Source organism: Cantharellus anzutake (assembly GCF_015039405.1).
Source record: "Cantharellus anzutake strain C23 chromosome Unknown EI90scaffold_65, whole genome shotgun sequence".
In the NCBI taxonomy this organism is placed as follows: Eukaryota; Fungi; Basidiomycota; class Agaricomycetes; order Cantharellales; family Hydnaceae; genus Cantharellus; species Cantharellus anzutake.
The window spans coordinates 136,458-153,524 of record NW_024067015.1 but is presented as its reverse complement, the minus strand read 5'-3'; the positions used below and the strand labels follow the sequence as shown (position 1 = coordinate 153,524).

General features: G+C 49.7%; 5 protein-coding genes across 5 annotated transcripts; 2 read left to right on the top strand and 3 right to left on the bottom strand.

The window, feature by feature from the left end:
- Positions 1–1,158: 1,158 nt before the first annotated feature.
- Positions 1,159–7,805, bottom strand: EI90DRAFT_3282098 (uncharacterized protein). Its single transcript, XM_039066878.1, has 16 exons — positions 7,680–7,805; positions 6,498–7,617; positions 5,779–6,442; positions 5,291–5,742; positions 4,650–5,241; positions 4,435–4,593; positions 3,771–4,378; positions 3,328–3,721; positions 3,051–3,276; positions 2,498–2,995; positions 2,303–2,447; positions 2,166–2,252; positions 2,003–2,110; positions 1,733–1,946; positions 1,533–1,682; positions 1,159–1,480 (listed from the first exon to the last, which is right to left on the bottom strand). The coding sequence occupies exons 2-16, from the start codon at positions 7,365–7,367 to the stop codon at positions 1,284–1,286; spliced, it is 5,364 nt and encodes a 1,787-aa protein (XP_038911156.1). The 5' UTR covers positions 7,368–7,617; positions 7,680–7,805; the 3' UTR covers positions 1,159–1,283.
- On the bottom strand, positions 7,058–8,022 carry EI90DRAFT_2382550 (uncharacterized protein). The gene is made up of 2 exons (XM_039052955.1): positions 7,697–8,022; positions 7,058–7,636 (listed from the first exon to the last, which is right to left on the bottom strand). Exons 1-2 carry the CDS (start codon positions 7,910–7,912, stop codon positions 7,364–7,366), a joined length of 489 nt encoding a protein of 162 aa, XP_038911155.1. The 5' UTR covers positions 7,913–8,022; the 3' UTR covers positions 7,058–7,363.
- Positions 8,023–8,069: 47 nt separating this feature from the next.
- Positions 8,070–10,201, bottom strand: EI90DRAFT_3076767 (DNA polymerase subunit Cdc27). Its single transcript, XM_039061675.1, has 8 exons — positions 10,129–10,201; positions 10,022–10,077; positions 9,775–9,971; positions 9,642–9,709; positions 9,276–9,593; positions 8,848–9,199; positions 8,522–8,794; positions 8,070–8,462 (listed from the first exon to the last, which is right to left on the bottom strand). The coding sequence occupies exons 1-8, from the start codon at positions 10,183–10,185 to the stop codon at positions 8,182–8,184; spliced, it is 1,602 nt and encodes a 533-aa protein (XP_038911154.1). The 5' UTR covers positions 10,186–10,201; the 3' UTR covers positions 8,070–8,181.
- A 2,076-nt stretch (positions 10,202–12,277) lies between these two features.
- On the top strand, positions 12,278–14,296 carry EI90DRAFT_3245357 (DRMBL-domain-containing protein). Its single transcript, XM_039066557.1, has 7 exons — positions 12,278–12,546; positions 12,603–12,670; positions 12,723–12,851; positions 12,911–13,122; positions 13,180–13,400; positions 13,457–13,720; positions 13,798–14,296. Exons 1-7 carry the CDS (start codon positions 12,335–12,337, stop codon positions 14,141–14,143), a joined length of 1,452 nt encoding a protein of 483 aa, XP_038911153.1. The 5' UTR covers positions 12,278–12,334; the 3' UTR covers positions 14,144–14,296.
- Positions 14,297–14,400: 104 nt separating this feature from the next.
- Positions 14,401–16,808, top strand: EI90DRAFT_3130343 (putative serine esterase-domain-containing protein; the record flags this gene model as incomplete). The annotated part of the gene is made up of 6 exons (XM_039064296.1): positions 14,401–14,754; positions 14,806–15,130; positions 15,190–15,247; positions 15,302–15,388; positions 15,423–15,612; positions 16,263–16,808. The coding sequence occupies 6 exons, from the start codon at positions 14,401–14,403 to the stop codon at positions 16,806–16,808; spliced, it is 1,560 nt and encodes a 519-aa protein (XP_038911152.1).
- Between the last annotated feature and the right edge of the window lie 259 nt (positions 16,809–17,067).

The following is a 17,067-nucleotide window of genomic DNA, read 5'->3' as shown; positions in this document are numbered from 1 at the left end:
GTTCGTTCCCTTTCCTTCTGTTCGGTTTCTTTCCTTCGGATCCACCACCTTCCGACCAGCACTGTTCAAACATATGTCCCAAGTCGCCGCACTTAGGGTTAGTGTAGTGGACTACTGACTTAGGGGTGGCGGCGTTAGACTTTGAACCGGTTGACTTCCCTGCATTGTGGCGGTTTAATTTGCCTGAATCGATATATCCCTCAGAATTGATGGTGTTCTTTTTCATTTGCATGAGGGCGATGGTTTTAAGAGCGTGGTAGGATTGTGGGGTTGCGGAGATGAAGGCGGTGAGATAGCTTTTGCCTCCAAAAGGGTGCGATTTGGATGCGCACGTCCTCCATCCCTTGGGGTCGCGTTGCCAATGGTTTGGTGTCGTCTAAGCGAAAGTGATGGAGAGCTGAGTGGAGGGAGTGTATGTCCTGGTCGTTCTTTCCCATGAATTGATTGTCCAGGCATCGTGAGCAGTAGGTTTGCTTTGAATCATAGAAAAGCAGGGGTCACTGACATAGCATCTCAAGTAGGTAAACGCTCTCTCGTCTTTGTCGAGCCAGTCTGCAAGGACAGGATCAGTGTTCCTGCGGTTTTGCGGTTCCGCCATTCGCTACATCTTCAACTACTTCCCATATTCGGTTCACTTTCAAGACACCGCGCATCCTTGATGCCCAGTTGGAGTAGTTTTTACCGTCGTTGTCTAGAACAGTGATGGGGGCAGGAGTGGGGGTAGGATGAGTGCTGAACTAGGCTCGTAAGCTATTAGAATGGTAGCGGTTTACGCTAACATGTTATGCTCAGTATCAAACGTTGTCAAACTAAATTGAACAAACTAATTGCCTGACGTGTTACGCTAGGATACATGAGTGCGCATCAGTCATAAAGACCAACACGAAAAAGAAGGTAAAGTCTCACCTCAGATGTGTTAAATATTGTCGAACTGCGGGAGACGTAAACCAATAATTTCCCCTGCTGTTATGAGCAGTCACCTCAATGGCACTGACTTTGGTGGAAGGGATACCAAGAAAGGAAACTGAAAGACGCAACCTCATGTTGTGAGTTGGCGCGGCCACAACGTACCTCGACCTTCAAGCAAGACTTCAGGAAATTTAACACTAGCCCCTATGTATTGGAATAGAACAGGGATGTCAGAAGTCAGTTCGCGTTGGACGATTAACAACAGCACATGGATTATCTATTCATGCATGAAGGTAAATAGCACATCTTGGATGCTTGTCCACATAGTTGCGAGAGCGGTATAGATGAAAACAACAATGGCAATGTAACTGACATCATGACAGATGGAAGCTTCCACCCCCTTCCTTCATGGCAATTTGCAGTTTTGCCCCCAGGACTGATTTTGAAGTATAGGCAGGAAGCTTCAAATAGTTGACGCAGGTCATTACGCTAGGGAGGTAATCGTCTGGTGTGAGTGGTGCTTCGTGGGGTTTTCGTACCACCGTGAGCGGGGGATTTAATCCGCGGAAGCCTAAAAAATAGTATTAAGGTCCTCAAATTGAAAGCGCAATGGCCTATCGTACCTCCAATAGGCAGTTTCGGGCTTCCGGTCATAAACTGTAGGAACTCCCTGCGGGCACCGAGGTCGTATGACGACATCACCTGTACAAGATCCCGGAAAGGACGGCTGTCCGTATTGAAGCCATGATCCGCCTTGAGGGCCTCGGAGAGTGCTAAAAGAAATGTTTGACAAACGCTCGAGTGAATCCACTTAGCAACTCACTCTCAGTACTCCAGTCTTCTTCCAAGTTTCCAAAAATGGTGAGAATCTCGTCGGAAGTGAATATTTGAAGGTCTAAAATTGGGAAAACCTTCGAAAACCCTTCACGAAATGCCTTAACCTGCGCCTGCACCCCACGCCCAAGGAACTGATCTAGAACAAAGTCAATGTATTCCTGCACATTGGTATAATTGACATTGACGCTGGTTCCACCAGGCTAACAGTAAACAGCTTTAGAAAACGGGACGGTATTACGCCAATGGAGTGACTGACCTGGAGCTCGATATCATACCCAGGGGTCGTGAAGTCCAGAGCAAGATCATCGAGGGAGGCATCATTGATGCGGAGAGAAGCCAAAGCTGTCATCGTTTCGGACTCAGTCTGAACGAGATAGACATCAGATGAGATTTGTGAATTCAAGATTTCTGGTACTTGCCAATGTTCGATCCTCACGAATCCGTTTAGCTGCCGTAGCATATTCCTGTACTCTAGCCAATGACCTTCCAAGTCCACTGTCAATGGCCTGTAAAAACAAGTCAAAGAGTGTATGTGAACCACCAACAATCGTCTCACCATTAATGTGTCAATGGACCGGGGGACATCGCGGCCAAGCACCAGGCGTAAGAAAACACGATTAAAGGATATGTCAATAATGCGTGAATCTAGAAGTGCTTTTGCAACAAATTGTCCAAGATGCCGGAAGATGTCGCATCTTTTCCTGTTTTTGGTCAAACTTCATATGTCAAGCAAGCCTAGTATAATACCCACTTTCCCATTCCTTTCCCCTCTTTCGCGAGGTCTGAGGAGCCAAAAGGCATTGGATATAGGCCCAATGGATGGTGAACATACGGTCCCAGGACGTTTATGTCATTGTCGTGCCACATTTTGATGTTACGTCTTGCAAATTCTTTCGACACCAAGGAATAGAACTCAAGGGTGGGCCCGAGGCCTGTCCCAACTTCTTCGAAGTATTCAACCTCGAGAACAGAACTCGAAGAGCCATACAACTCCAGAACCTTGATAGCGGATTCAAGCAAGTGCTTTCTCGAAATTCTAACCTTTTGTCGTTGAAGCCGCCCAAGCGAGTGAGTGCTGTCGTCGCGACGTGATGAACTATCGTTATTCCGACTGCTTTGAGTCTGCCATTTGTTCATAAGCCGTGCGTAACCAAACGAAGTGGATTGAAGGAAAGTGAAGCGCGTCGTGAACGGGAAGAGGAAGGGATAGTTCTGAGGCAGGTCTGTTGCCCAGTCGGGAAGACAAGCGCTAAGGACGCAATAATTTGTTGGCATACAGATCTGCGGGTTTGTCTGATACTCACCTCACAACAATCATTGGCTCCTCCAACTGACGAGTCAATTTAGCCGTCAGCTTGTTGTTGACGAACGCTGGTTCTGGCAAGGCGCGGGCGTTTACGAAATTTAGGCTCTCCTCTGTGAGGTCCGTGTTAATTTCATACAAAACCCGAAGGAGTCGAAGGACTCTAGATGTGACGGAATCGTCAGATATTGAGGCTGAACTGGTGAACCTTTCGAGCGCATCTGCGGCTAAGTATTACTTAGACCTAGAATATCAAGGTCAACAGCTGCCATGCTCACTGCTGACTACAGGCGCCGGCCCTAAAACCTTCTTGAATTTGACAGTGTGCACACCTGCCCATATGGACCCAAGGTATTGCGAGGGCTTGTTCGATTTTCTTGCTTCGTGTTGATGAATGGCCCCGTAAACAGTAGTGTCTAGCGGAATCCGATGTCCGTCTATAGAGAACTCGACATGCCAGTCAGTGGGCGGTGCCTTCACGGCAGAGGCATAGGACCGTCGGCTCGAGGATGGCGGAGGCGCAGAAGAAGGATCCTTGTCCCGGATCGAGTTGGGTGTTGCAACACGGGTACCTTCAGGAGTCTGGGCAACAATCTTGCCTTCATCTGCCACGGCAACACTGACAGTTCTCCCGTCGGCTGGTGGAGCTTCATTCCCCCCACCATTGAACATCTACACTTAGGATAAGCAGGCACCTCAAGCCACAATAGTGAGAGACTACCTGGGCATCAACTTCCGCATCCACAAAATTGTCATCTTGACCATCCATTTCAACAAGGTCGTTAGAAGCAACACTCAGCCCTGTAGGAGCTAGTGAAGGGATGCCGCCGGTCACTGGAACGCCAGATCCAACAGGAGTTGAAGCCCCTGAAGTCGCAGCGCTCTTTGCACTCAACCGCCGGCTGCGTCTCGTAGGCTCCCGTTTGGGCTCTTTGGTACCCTTTGATGCTGCTGGTGGAGCTGTCAGGGAGCTGTCGGCTGTCGAAGATGATGGCCCCAATTGAGTGGTGGAAGCTATAGGCGGATCAGCATTATCACCAGCAAGTTCTGAACCTAGTTGGGAGGCAGGGCCTGGAGGTGGCCGAGAAAGGGCACCGGGCGGTAACCCTGCCGCCGCTGCAAAAGCAGCAAGCATGCCGGATATGCGAGAGGGGGGCAGACCTTGGGACGACAATCTCGGCCGGAGATAATCATGCAACGCTTGGAAGGTGGCGATGGCATGAATGGAGACGGTGATGTTTGTGCAACTCTTCGGTACGTCGGCACCCTCTCCTACAAGTCGGAGCCTCAGCTGTCGCGCAAGAAGAGACGCCGAGTTACGCCTTGAATCTAGAGAATTGAGAGTCTCTAAAAAGACCATGAAAATGTTATGAAGTGGGTCGTACCATCGCCAGCTGGGTTTACTGTGACAACCTCAAAAGACTCAATTCTTGTCAGACTCTCTTGTAATCGCTTGACTAAGGTCGCAAAGGGGGAAGATGTGCGCGAAATGTTCGGAGGGCTCAGGGCGGAAATAAGGAGGGCGCGGCGACGATCCAGGTGAACTGGGAATTACCTTATATGAGCACTCGTGTAAGTGTTATCTGGGCGAAACATTCACCTTCCTGCCCCTCGGCAGTTGAAAACGTCAAAAGCTCATCGACAAGTCCACTTTGCAATAGCTCGAAGCTTGATAGGCCAGTATCTTTGTCCTCGAATAGCTTAGCGATGCCCTCAAGCACTGCTCCGAATTCAGTCTCACTAGCGGAGGTATTAGTAAGCCCTCGCACGAGGTTCTGTAACAAAGCAAAGGTATCCTTCCCACTAGCAAGAGAAGAAACAGATGGCGATGAAAGATACTTGAGCCTGATCACACGAGCACGGAGAATGTTAGCGTCCTGCGAATCCGGGTAAGGAGCGGAACGCCTGAGGGATGTCGATGAGATGACCAGGGATGAGGCACCAATACTGGGGACGTCTTCTGGAACCGGGGTGTTAGAGGAACTGTTGGGCTCGGCTTTAATCTTCGGGCTAAGCTCCTGATCCGCAATAGCCAGCACTTCGTGCAAAACGCCCTCGCGCCGAAAGGCAGCCGTGTATTCGGATGGAAGCGTGATAAGGAAAAGTTCAACAAGTTGAAGGGCACTGGCTACGAGAGATTGCTGGTCTTTGGAGGATAAAATGGACCCGATAAAACTGGCCACAGGGACATTCTATCCGCAATACATCAGAGCGTGAGCGTGAGAGTCGTTGAAAACGCACCTCAACAATTTTTGAAAGTGATGTACTGTCCAGGAATGACAACGCTTTTAGGAGCGTAGTTAATGTCCTTGTGCGGATAGTGAGCGCCACGCTTGCCGCATAAACCTCCACCAAAACAGGGATGATAAGACCCATGAATTTATTCACTAACTCAGGTTTGGAACGGAGCATGAAGAGGCGCGTTGCTGAAGCACTCTGCCGTGGTTCAGACGATGTCACAGCCAGTGCGGAAGGGAGTTCCAACAGCGCATTAGGAGGCGAGACACGCGTGATAGGGTCCTGCCCTGAAGTGGGGTCTTTCGATTCGACAACTTCCACATTCTCGTCCGTGGGTGGTGTATCCACGCCTGCTGATCGACTGGTCCTCGATGCGGCACGCTCCGCCTTCGTCTTGGCTTTGGCAAGGCGTGCGAGAGCCTTCTCAGAATACGCCCGCTGATCAAAAACGCCATCTGTTCACCGATTGGTAAGCATTGTGTCACATATACTTGTCCGTCCGACCAGCTTGCCTTTAGGTAATGGAGGCATGAGTTCCGAAACGAGGCTGAGCCCTTCCTCTACCTGATCCTTCGGCCGATGTGCCAGGTTCTGCATCACGGTCATATCTGCCAACGATTCAGCAGCACTCCTCGAGACTTCGCTGGGAGGCAGAACGCCAGTAAGGAGCTGATAAATTATATTGACGATATCTGCCTCAAGGAGAGCTATGGCAATCTTAGGGCTCGATTTTGCGGCAGTGCTCAGCGCGCGCAAGAGGAGCGTATACGTGGAGCCTGAGGTCACTGGGCTGCCTGCCGCGGGATTCAGCAAGTTGTTGATTGCCCTAATAACCCCCAAATCGTCCTGAAGAAGAAGCTCCTCGAGCAGTTCCGATTGCGATCGATGGTAGCTTTCTATAATCCTGATGACGCAAAGAGCCGCACTCTCAACAAGACGCTGATCGGGATAAGACAAGACGTTCCGAAGTATAGGGAAGACGCCGCGGATCGTCTTGAAAATCTCGGCCGATGCGTTGCGACAGCAATTTGCAGCCGCATGGAGCGCTGTGCGCTGAACGGAAGTATTGAAGAAGTCGAGGAAGTTGAGGAGCGCTGGAAGGCCACCTTGACGAGCGACGGCTCCTGCGCATTCTTCGGTAATCTTATCCAATGTCTATGAGGAACCTCAACAACTACAAAGAGGAAAAATCGGGCAAGATTCCGCTTACACTGATATTTTGCTCCGCCAAATCAATGAAAGTAATTTCCAGGAGCTTGCTACACAAGGCAGGAATGGCTCCGTGATAGACAACGGTATGTGCAGTCCCCGGTAGCGCTTCCATCAAGTTGTACAGACATCGACTGGCAAGTACTTGGGCCTCAGGGTTTTCGTCCCCTTGAGTAACCCCACCACCGCTCATGGCAAGAGCAGCCGCGAGAGCAGCATCCTCGTCCTCTTCATCACGATCCTCCTCTAGATCATCACCATCTTCATCATCTGATACTGGCGATTTTCCACCCAAGATACCCACTAACTCCTTAACAAATGAATCAACCTGAAAATACCCGGAGAGCGTGTCTTCGTTGCTCATAACAAGAAGCTCGTTGAGCTCCTGAAGTGCCGCAAAGCGAACAGTAGCATCGGAGGTAGGCTTGAGGGCGGCGAGATATCCTTTAAGTTTCGTGGACTGAGCCAACATATGAGCACCAAGAGAGCGGAAATCGCTGCCGAAGAGTGCCATGGCGGCGGACGACGCATCGCCAGCAAACATAGCCAGCGGGTCAGTTGATGATGTCGCTGGGGCACCAGGAGCATCCAATGAGGCAGTAGTAGCACTTGCAGCCTCAGCCTTGCTTTTAGAGGTATCTCCATCATCCCTTGACTGACCGTGATGACCGTCCGAATCGTCTGCTTCGCCACGTTCTAGAGGTTTCTCTTGAGTGTCCATGGATTCATCAATGTAGTCATTTTCGAATGGCATGTCCGCATCAAACATCTCGACATCACCATCAAGAAGAGTAGATGACCCGCCACTCATCCTTGACCTCGTGGCTTTGCCTTTGGCACCCGCGGTGGTTGTTTTACTCCTTTTACTCATGGACTTCTTTGTCTGCGGTGACTTTGTAGAATTGGCACTTGGTTCTGATGTAACCTTGTTAGAGTTGCGAGTCCTACGGACTTTCTTCGGAGGAGAGGGGTTCGTCGATAGTTCTTCGTCGATTTCGGCACTGGAGGACGATGGTGACGGTGAAGGCTCCGGGGCGGCGCGTTTCTTCCCTTTCTTGTCGATGACGGTCTCCTCACTAGCGACAGTTGTGGATGTGGATGCAGTTGAGCGGCGATTACTGCTGACAATGCAAATCGATTGTGAGTCCAACGTGACGCGGCGACACGAAGGAGGATTACTCACCGATTTGGTTCTCTTTGTTTTCCTCGGATGATAGCGGATGGGGCGGTTCGACTTCGGAGAGTGATTGGTGAGCGGGGTGTCTGAGCGGAGAAAGAGGGCTCTGATTGCTGTTCTCTCTGTTTTGCGGCTCGAACGCGAGCACTGGAGCGTGTAGTGGGGAGTATTGTATCCGGCTGATTGATGTCAACAAGTGATGATTGCTGGCTCTGGTGGTGAGATGAATCTTGTTCCATTCAGACAAGGGGAGTGCTCATGCCCCTGGACGTTGCTTTAGACAGCAAGAAATGCACAATCCATTCACCAACGGCGAGTCGAGTGCAATCGGCAAACACCGGGTTTCCGAATGAGAGGTGAATCAAGATCTCATTTTGGTCTTTGATAATGATAATACGCGTACAAACATTCAACATTTGTATCCTCTCATCGAGGTGGAACAAAGTCCGATCCGTAGAATCAAAAGTTGATCGTAGAATACCCACTCATTGCAAACCTTGATGTGAAGTCACTTCTTGAAGAACCCAGCAAGCGTCTGTTGACCGCTATTTCGCGGCTTGACATTTGATTTCGTGGATGGATCCACCGGTGTTTTCTTCTGGATAGGTAGTTTCTTCTCATCGTTCGTGGACGCTTTTGTCCTTGTAGCAGGTTTGGGGTCAATGCTGGTGTTGCCAGTCGCTTGTCCATGAGCTACTTTTGTTCCTGTCCCAGTGGAATTCGGTCCGGATGTGGCTTCAGATGTCTTGGGTTCTTCATCTGACTCGAAAGATGAGTAGTCTTCCGTGACTGGGGAACGAGGTCATTCGTGAATGGATAAAGCAGCAAGGATTTCTCGGCTAACATACCAGTCCTTCCCTTGGCATCTTTGTAAGTCCTAGTCTTCTGAACTTTCCTTTTCCCCTTGGGCGCTTTCTTCCGTGCTGCGCGTGCGGCCTCTTGCTTTCCTTTGGCAGCTGAAACATCGATGCCAAAAGACTTGTTCTTCTGCTTTTCCTTTATCCTCTCGGCCTTGAACCGAGGGTCTTGCATCTTACGACGGAGCTCGCTGGCACTGAGGGGGGTGTGTTCGGGTCCGCTACTCTCAGACTCATCACCGTGGGATACCTTTCGCTCTTGGGCTAAGGAAGTCAGCTCCGAAAGACATATTGGTTATGCAAATCCATAATCTCACCAGACCCCGGGGCATAATGTTCTTCATCGGAAGTGACCATTAATCTCGAGCCCTTCAGTTTCTTTGAAACACCGGCCATCGAATCGTCGTCGCTGGCTTCCGGAGCAACGGATTTCCTCTTCTTTGGTGGAGAAACCTTGGCGGTAGTTTTCGGATCTTCGTCAACTTCTTCATCCGAGAGAAGGATACGTTTTCGCAGCCGGCGACCAGATGCCGTTCTTGTAGGAGGAGTGGGGTCCCCAGAGGACGGCTCAATGAGCATAGGTGAGGGCCCATCGGCTCCGAAAGTCTTAGAGGACGAAGGGCTACGCTCAGCTAACACAGATCTTGCGCTCGTGGCCCCTTCACCATCCTGTGGACCCGTACACATTACACAAAGCCACACGTGAGGCCTACTGCGTTCTCACGAATGATCCCATATACCGCACCTTGTTCTCCTCTATTGCCTTCGTCTTCGTTTTTCCCCAGTCAAGCGTCCCTGTCCTCTTCTTTTCCTCGGCTTTCGGTAATTTGGTCGACGCACCCTCAGTAACCTTGGGGCCAGCTGGAGGCGTTGGAGCAAAGCCGGAAGGCTTCGGCACTGCCTTGGATGCTGGTTTTATAGGCTCGGCCATCATTTTCCCCTTTATCGTCTCATTCCAGTGTGGGTTAAGTGTCGTGCCAATTAACTTGGCATATTCGGGATTTCGGGAGGCATCGTCCTTGCTTCGGACCCCCGGTGCTGTCGTAGTAAGGAGAACGGGATCCTGGAAAACAGGCTTAATAAATAGGTGTTAGCGTAGAAACCTACGTACAGTTAGAGTAGACGGGGATATGCCGTATATGTGTATGGAGCTTATTCGAGTGAACTGAGATTTTATTTCTGCGCATAACACACGTCTTCCTCAAGATTCCATTAAGCTATCATAGGTTGCACAAATCACTCACTTTCCAGATTCTCCCCGCGAACAAGCATAATAGAGGAATGGGATAGGGATCGAGTAAAAAGCGCTTTCTCGTGAGTGTCCTCAGTCGTTGGAATGCTTGTGTCTTGGAATGTGGCTTCCGGCACTCCCGCAAGTAGGTACGTTGCATGTACAGGAGTAGGACCCTTTAATGAGAATGAATGAAACCTCTCCAGTTCCCTATGATCCTACAAGTCAGCAAACAGAACAGAAGCCGATTTGTTGCTTGCCTCTTCGCCTCATTGACGTGTATAGAGAATTCGCGACTTAAGACACGGTAGGTGACCTGAGTGATGAATTATGAACCCAGGATATGGAATGCGCGTCTAGGGCGTACAATCTCACTGCCTATTGTAACTTTTTTGTAAAGGTAGTCCTGTATATTTGGAACCATGGAAGCAGGTGTTTTGTGACAGGAAATTACCGAAACGAACAGCCACTAAGAATGTCAGTTAATTATCATGCGCTCAGGATATCAGAGCCAACTCGAGCATGAACGTAGATACATGGTTGGATATGACTGGAGGGTGTCGCCACAAAACACAGTATGAGAGAGAGCAATAGTCCTAATACCAATCCTCAAGACAAACATTCAAATACAGACTTGCGAAATATCCCAAGAATTAAGTAAATAATTGAATCAAGATAGGAGCCTCAACATCATCCGTATGGCGTTGGGGGGGGTGGGCGTCGCAAGCACATTGGGTTATTTCAATACAGGATATAGGGTGACCAATATGGGGCCGGCTTGCTGAAGTTCTCGCCAGCGGGGATATTCGCAATCCTAGTGGCCCTTGTCATCCTCGGGAAGCATCCCGGGCTCCCATTGGTTGGAATACTTCAGTGATCGGTCAAACTTCTGCTTTTGGTGGCGGGGATTGTACAGCGTGACGTCGGCGGGATTCTGGACCCAAGGCTTGAAGCCCTGCTGCGAGTGCTGCGAAGAAGCCCCTGGCGTCACATTAGGGCTCGTATTTTCCGAGCCCGGCATATGCTTCCCTTCGCCAGCCGCACGCTTTCCGCTTGCCTGGTTGGAGCTCGTAGGGTAGCCTTTCGACGCCATGATGGAGAAGCGGAGGAATAGTATATGAAATCGCTGCAGAGTAGGGCGAATGCGAGCGTGGTAGCGTAGTTCAAGTAGAATGTTGGTACTTGCGGCAATCTAGAGCCCTGAGTAGTAAGCAGTAGGGGTAGGAGTAGGTATTTATAAGTGCTGGAGATAATACCAACATGACTCCCAAACCATGATTTGTGACGAGCTATCAGCAGGATCCTACCAGCCAGAGTGACTCAGAGGAGGAGTCCTATTGTTGGTTGGTTTTTTTTTGAAGCCCATCATCGGGACCGGATGAACACGAGGTAATCTAGAGTTTATGCGGGTGCGATACAGGAGCAGTGTTGTCAGTGCTATGAGTCAACACTCATGAAATGATGTTGATGAAACCCGAAATAGGCGCTTGAGTCATCACAAGTTCTAGAATGTTCTGGATGATTTCTAGATTGAAAAACAAAAAAGACCGATCCCACATTAAACTTAAACGTTAGTACTGCAAAAATGGACGACGAAAGATTGCTCCCAGGACAGGAGGTGAGGCGAGTCACAGAAGAAGCTCCATTTGAGTCACTGGGATTTTGGTTTATTGTCCTGTTACGGGGTAATTGTCTTTCAAGGTATCGAACTACGCGCTGGAGTAGGTTGAAACATCCCAAACTCAATCTCAACAATTTGACGGCTCCGAAAAGTTGCTGGATTAAATTAGTAAACTGGTCACGTGTCTGAACACCTCGAGTCTAAGGGCGTTGTGGATTCCTCAAGAGATGACATGGTCAGGCGGAAATTGAACGGGTCTTCTACCCTCCTTGATTTCTTTTCCTCATCTGCGCCCCGAAATCAACTCAAGGAAAGCAACTTTGGTGCGTCATTCGACTCAACCAGACCCTCATCTTCTCGGTTTGGACCAGAGGGCTCATCGAAAGAGACGGCCCTTTTAATCGATGATTCATCTGGTGATGAAGGACATCGAAGTACCCCCCAATCCCTTGGACCACCTCAAAAGAAAACTCGGCAGGGTGGACCCGGGGTGTCCGGGGAAGACCTGACAGTAACGTCTCGTGATATTGCAGCTTCTCCCCCTTACCCATCGTCCGATTTACCTTCGGTGAGAAGCAAGCTCGTTATCCTGGACGACGATGAGCCCGGACTTGCAGCCATTCGTGACTGGGTTTTGGAAGACGATGAAATTGTAGAGTCTACTGAGGACGCGTTGCTTGGAGATTTAGGAGAGGATGGTGAATGTGGGGCGATCACCGGAGACACAAATAATGTCGCTCTCCCATCACGTTCAGCTTGGGGGACAGCATTTGATGAAGAAGAGGCATGTGTTCATGAATCTTTCTTCTAGTCTCAAACCAATCCTTCCCAGCCCTGCAATTCTACTAGTCATCTAGGCGCGTGTCTCAAGAGGTCACGTAGTGATTCCTCACAACAATCAAGTGAACCTGTGGCTACATCCCCTTACAAACCCAACATTTTCTCTATCCTTATGAGTTCTCACATAGAGAATACTGCTTGGAAACAAGCGGAGTTGGATCACGCGCGGCCAGGAACAAAGCTCGATGCAGCGCGCTTGGCTCAGAAAGGAGAACACGGCGGGAGAAGACTCGCGCCCTTCTACAAAGTTATGCCCGGAATGCCGATCGCTGTAGACGCGTTTCGCTATGGGAAAATACCTGGGGTGAAAGCGTATTTCCTAACGTCCGTTCCCACTGATTTTTGGAGTGAATTGGTTGTGCTGATGTCGTGCCCCGAAGGCACGCGCATTCAGATCATTATACCGCCCTTAACGAGAAATGGGCAAATGGACCTATATATTGTTCAGGTGAAAAATTCCATTTCCCCTTGTCCCTGTTGCGGTACTGATTCTCTCCTAGAGACAACTGGGAATCTGATCAGGTTAATGCTCGGAGTCAACTCGAAGTGGATCCACCCCGTGCCAATGGATGTCCCGACACTGGTCCCTGAAACTGAAGTCACTGTCACCCTCGTTGAAGCTAACCATTGTGTGTTCTGGTATTGCTATTACTTCGATCTGTCCATACTAATAAGGGCACGTTGGTAGGCCCGGGCTCTGTTTTATTTCTCTTTGAAGGACGGCGAACGGTGAATGCAGGCGACTCAACATTCAAATCACCTCATGTTGGCTCTCCGCGTGTGTTCCGCTACCTTCACTGTGGTGATTTTCGTGCTTCTCCCCAACATGCTCTACATGCTGCCATCAAGGGGAAAAAATTGGATATCATCTACCTCGATACTACTTATCTCAATCCCAAAGTGAGCTCCACTTAGCCCAGATTTGCTTCCCTGGATGCCGAGCTCAAATTCATTTAGTATTGTTTCCCTCCGCAACGACAAGTGATCGATGCATGTGCCACTCTCGCAACGAGGTTGGTGCTCGGAACCGAGCCCACCAACAGCTCAGAGTCTGATCTAACGGGAAAAATCTCTATGAAACCGAAGCCATCGATTGACGTCTGGGCAAGACCAATAGTTAAAGGGCAACATAATGACGATGCCTCTCTTCGGGAGGGACGCACTTTAGTTATGGTTGGGTGGGTAATTCCATCAACAATGAGATAAATGCCTTAGCGTCACGCGTTTCTCGTAGCACATACTCAATTGGTAAAGAACGCATCGTGAAGGCCATCGCTAATGCTTTATCCTCGAAAGTATATTGCGACAAGCGGAAAGCAGCCATTCTGCGATGCCAAGATGATCCCGAGTTGCATGCCCTTCTCACGAACGACCCTTATGAAGCCCAAATACACCTTGTCCCCCTCGGTGCGCTGAACAGAGACAAAATAGGGGACTATCTTTCACAGTTCAAAGGCGCGTACACTCGAGTTGTGGGGTTTCGGCCTACAGGATGGACGTAAGTGCTTACGTTCATTCCGGTCTCGAAACCGAACACTGATCCTTCCTTCATCTGCACGTTGATGTGGTGCTCAGATATTCGCCTCCCGCTGGAACTGACACTCTCCCAGCCCTTGCTCCCCTCATAACACGCATGCAATCCCGGACGTTCCTCCCCTCTTCCCTGGTGCCCACGCGCAACTCGACGCCACGGCTCATGCTCTACGGAGTACCCTATTCAGAGCATTCATCCTTTCTTGAACTATCTTGTTTCGCTTTAAGTACCCATTGGGACAAGATCATTGCTACGGTAAATGTCGGGACGGAATCGGGACGAGGAAAAATGAATAGATGGTTTGAGAAGTGGGAAAGCGAGATCAAGCGGAGAAGAGAGAAAGGCGAGAACGGTATGGTTGGCTTTCGGTCTATCGAATATTGGTAAAGACAATAGTACTGTGTAGTGTCGTTCTTGATATGTTCCGAGAATCATGCAGTGTGTGATAAACCTGGGAAGGTTTTATACTGCGCATCTCTAATACTTAGTCAAGGCTGATGTGCCTTGCCTCATTGGCAACGGGTGTCGTATGGCAAGGCTTGGTTCCATCCGTGATGTGATCAAAAAAGGGGCACAGCGCCTGCTTCACTGGTCCAAAATAAAACGCGCATCCTGACCCTTAGGGCCCCCTATATCGTTTGACCATGGCAACTGCGGACGACGCTGCCGCTTTAAATGCCAAGCTGGAGCAAGCGGAGTTGTTGGGAGCGAGCATGACAAGGAGGATACACCTCCTAGTCCTTATCCATGGTCTGTCCAGTGCCATACGCCTTCGTGTACATGCTTTGTTTGACGATTATTCAGGAATGTGGGGAACTTGTGAACATCTCGAGGAACTTGCCAATACTATTACAGAGGTTCATTCGAATCCTCCATCGCGGTCTGGATCCCGGCTTGACGCTGGCGTTGAACTGGACGTCCTCGTAGCGCAGTCAAATCAATCAGTCCAGACATACGATGGGATAGATTGGGGTGCAGAACGTGTTGTCGGCGAGGTAGTGTGTTCACTTGGTGCGACTTGCACAAAGCCGGCTCATCTGAACCCCTAGATACGCGAGCGAATCCAAGCCATACAGTCAAGTGGCGACACGGTCATCAGGTTTTCCATCACTGGCTATAGCCTCGGTGGCCTGGTAGCCCGTTACGTCGTTGGAGTACTGCATCATGCCGATTTCTTCGCGGCTGTGGAACCCGTCAATTTCGTTACCATTGCTACACCCCACCTTGGAATCCCACGATATCCTACAACTGTTTCGAGTATCCATGCAGTTCTCGGTCCGAAATTTCTTAGTCGAACGGGAGAGCAATTTTGGGCGATGGATAAGTGGGATGGACCCGATGGACGCCCATTATTAGACATCATGAATCGCAGGGGTGTGTTTGTACAAACGTATTCATTTACCAATCTTTATAGGTGACATTTCAATCATTAGACAGCATATTTTTTAAGGCACTAAGCCTCTTTCCCCACATCACCATATACGCTAATTGGTACGTTCTTAGTTCTTCCCCTAGAACTGCATGCACATCGATATATCTACACAGCATAAATGATACTGTTGTGCCCTATCTCACAGCGGCAATAGAAACCGAGGATCCATTCCTCGCCCATAGTGTTAATGGAATCGAAGTGTGCGTCGCCTCCTTATACTCATCACATTACAAGGAGTAAAGCCATTCTCGCGTCCAGGAAACTAGACGAGAGGTATTCCCCAATTATAGAGTCTTACAGACTTCCAGACGTGCCTCCACCTCCACCACCCCAGACACGCCTCCTATCTCTGGCTTATATCGAGTCCCTTCGCAGGAAGATATTCGTCCCATCCGTCCTGCAGGCACGTTGGCCGTTTAATATTGTAAGTCTTTGCAGACTACTTTGTTACTGCGCTGGACTCAAAGAACTTACGCATCCAAGCTCATTATCGCCCTTCTGCCAATCCTCCTTCCTCTTTTCTTCATAGTCCTCATAGCTAGGGGTGCCACGGTTCGGTTCGGTTCGGTTCTGGGGCCATTTTTTGAGAACCAGAACCAGAACCGGTTCACATTTTGACAATAGTGTCAAACCAGAACCGAACCAGTATCTGAACCGAACCGAACTGCATTTCGGTTCGGTCCCGGTTCGGTTCGGTCCAGAACGGTTCAAACAGGCCTGTACCACCAACCAAGTAATGGGATTTTTGGTTCATATGGAACTCGCTTTCAGGCCCCCATAGATTTGTCTAAAATTTGCCAGATTTGCGCCAGGTGTCCAAGACTCCAAATGTGTGTAGCCAATTTTCCTTTTCAATTTTTTTCGGCCATCCCCAAATGCGTCCAACACAAAGACCTTGATCTCTGAAGCCATGAACAAAATACTTGATGAATGTATGCGCAATATCTGTTTATTCAACATCATGGCTGAGGCTACAATCCTTCAATGGTTCTGTGGTTCGGTTCGGTTCGAACCGGTTCGCGATACCCTCCCAACTTAGAGAACCAGAACTGAACCGGATTGGAATCAGATCAGAACCGAACCACGGTTCGGTTCCAGTATGGTTTGGTTCACGGTTCGGTCCCGGTTCGAACCGGTTCTCTGAGAACCGTGGCACCCCTACTCATAGCTCGTCTGTCCCTTGACTCTCGAGCATCTCGAGAACGCATTCGTCTCCTTGAAGCAAACACATCCAGATCCGATTACCTCTCCTCATCCCTCGGCCGTGTAGAGGACGCAGGTGGCGTATCAAAGCAAGATAATGACGCTTATGCGGGGCTTAGACGGCCAGCCCCTATGGCCAACGGCAACGCCGGAGCAAGAGGGTTCCATTTAGAGAATCCAGATGAAGCCCAAGAGACGAACTTTCAGATTGAGGCAATCAGCCCGCGATTGACGCCGTTACAGTTGCAAATGGCGATGAATTTGAACAGTATCCCACAGCTCAAGAAGAAATTGGCCTATATTGATGGGGTCGTAAATAGCCATGCGGTTATCATTTCAAGGGATGTGAAGCGGTTTGAGGTGCATAAGAAGGGGAGAGGCGTGGTCAGAAATTGGGCAGAATCTTTCGTGCTGTAGGCCCTGCAGACCGTTATTATGTAGAACCATGAGTTACGTAGTTTGTCCGCGGCAACTGTGCTGCGTTAGCGACGGCGACAACCCGCCGTCGATAATATTAATGTCAGTCAGGGTGTGCATGTCTGGAACCCTTACATAAGTAATATCGGGTTACGTTGGTGCCTTGCCTTACAAAATGCCAGGGTACGCACCATTGCGACCGTCGCTCACAGGGAGGCAATCTACAATGGCACCATCCCTGGTGGGCTACCCGATTAAC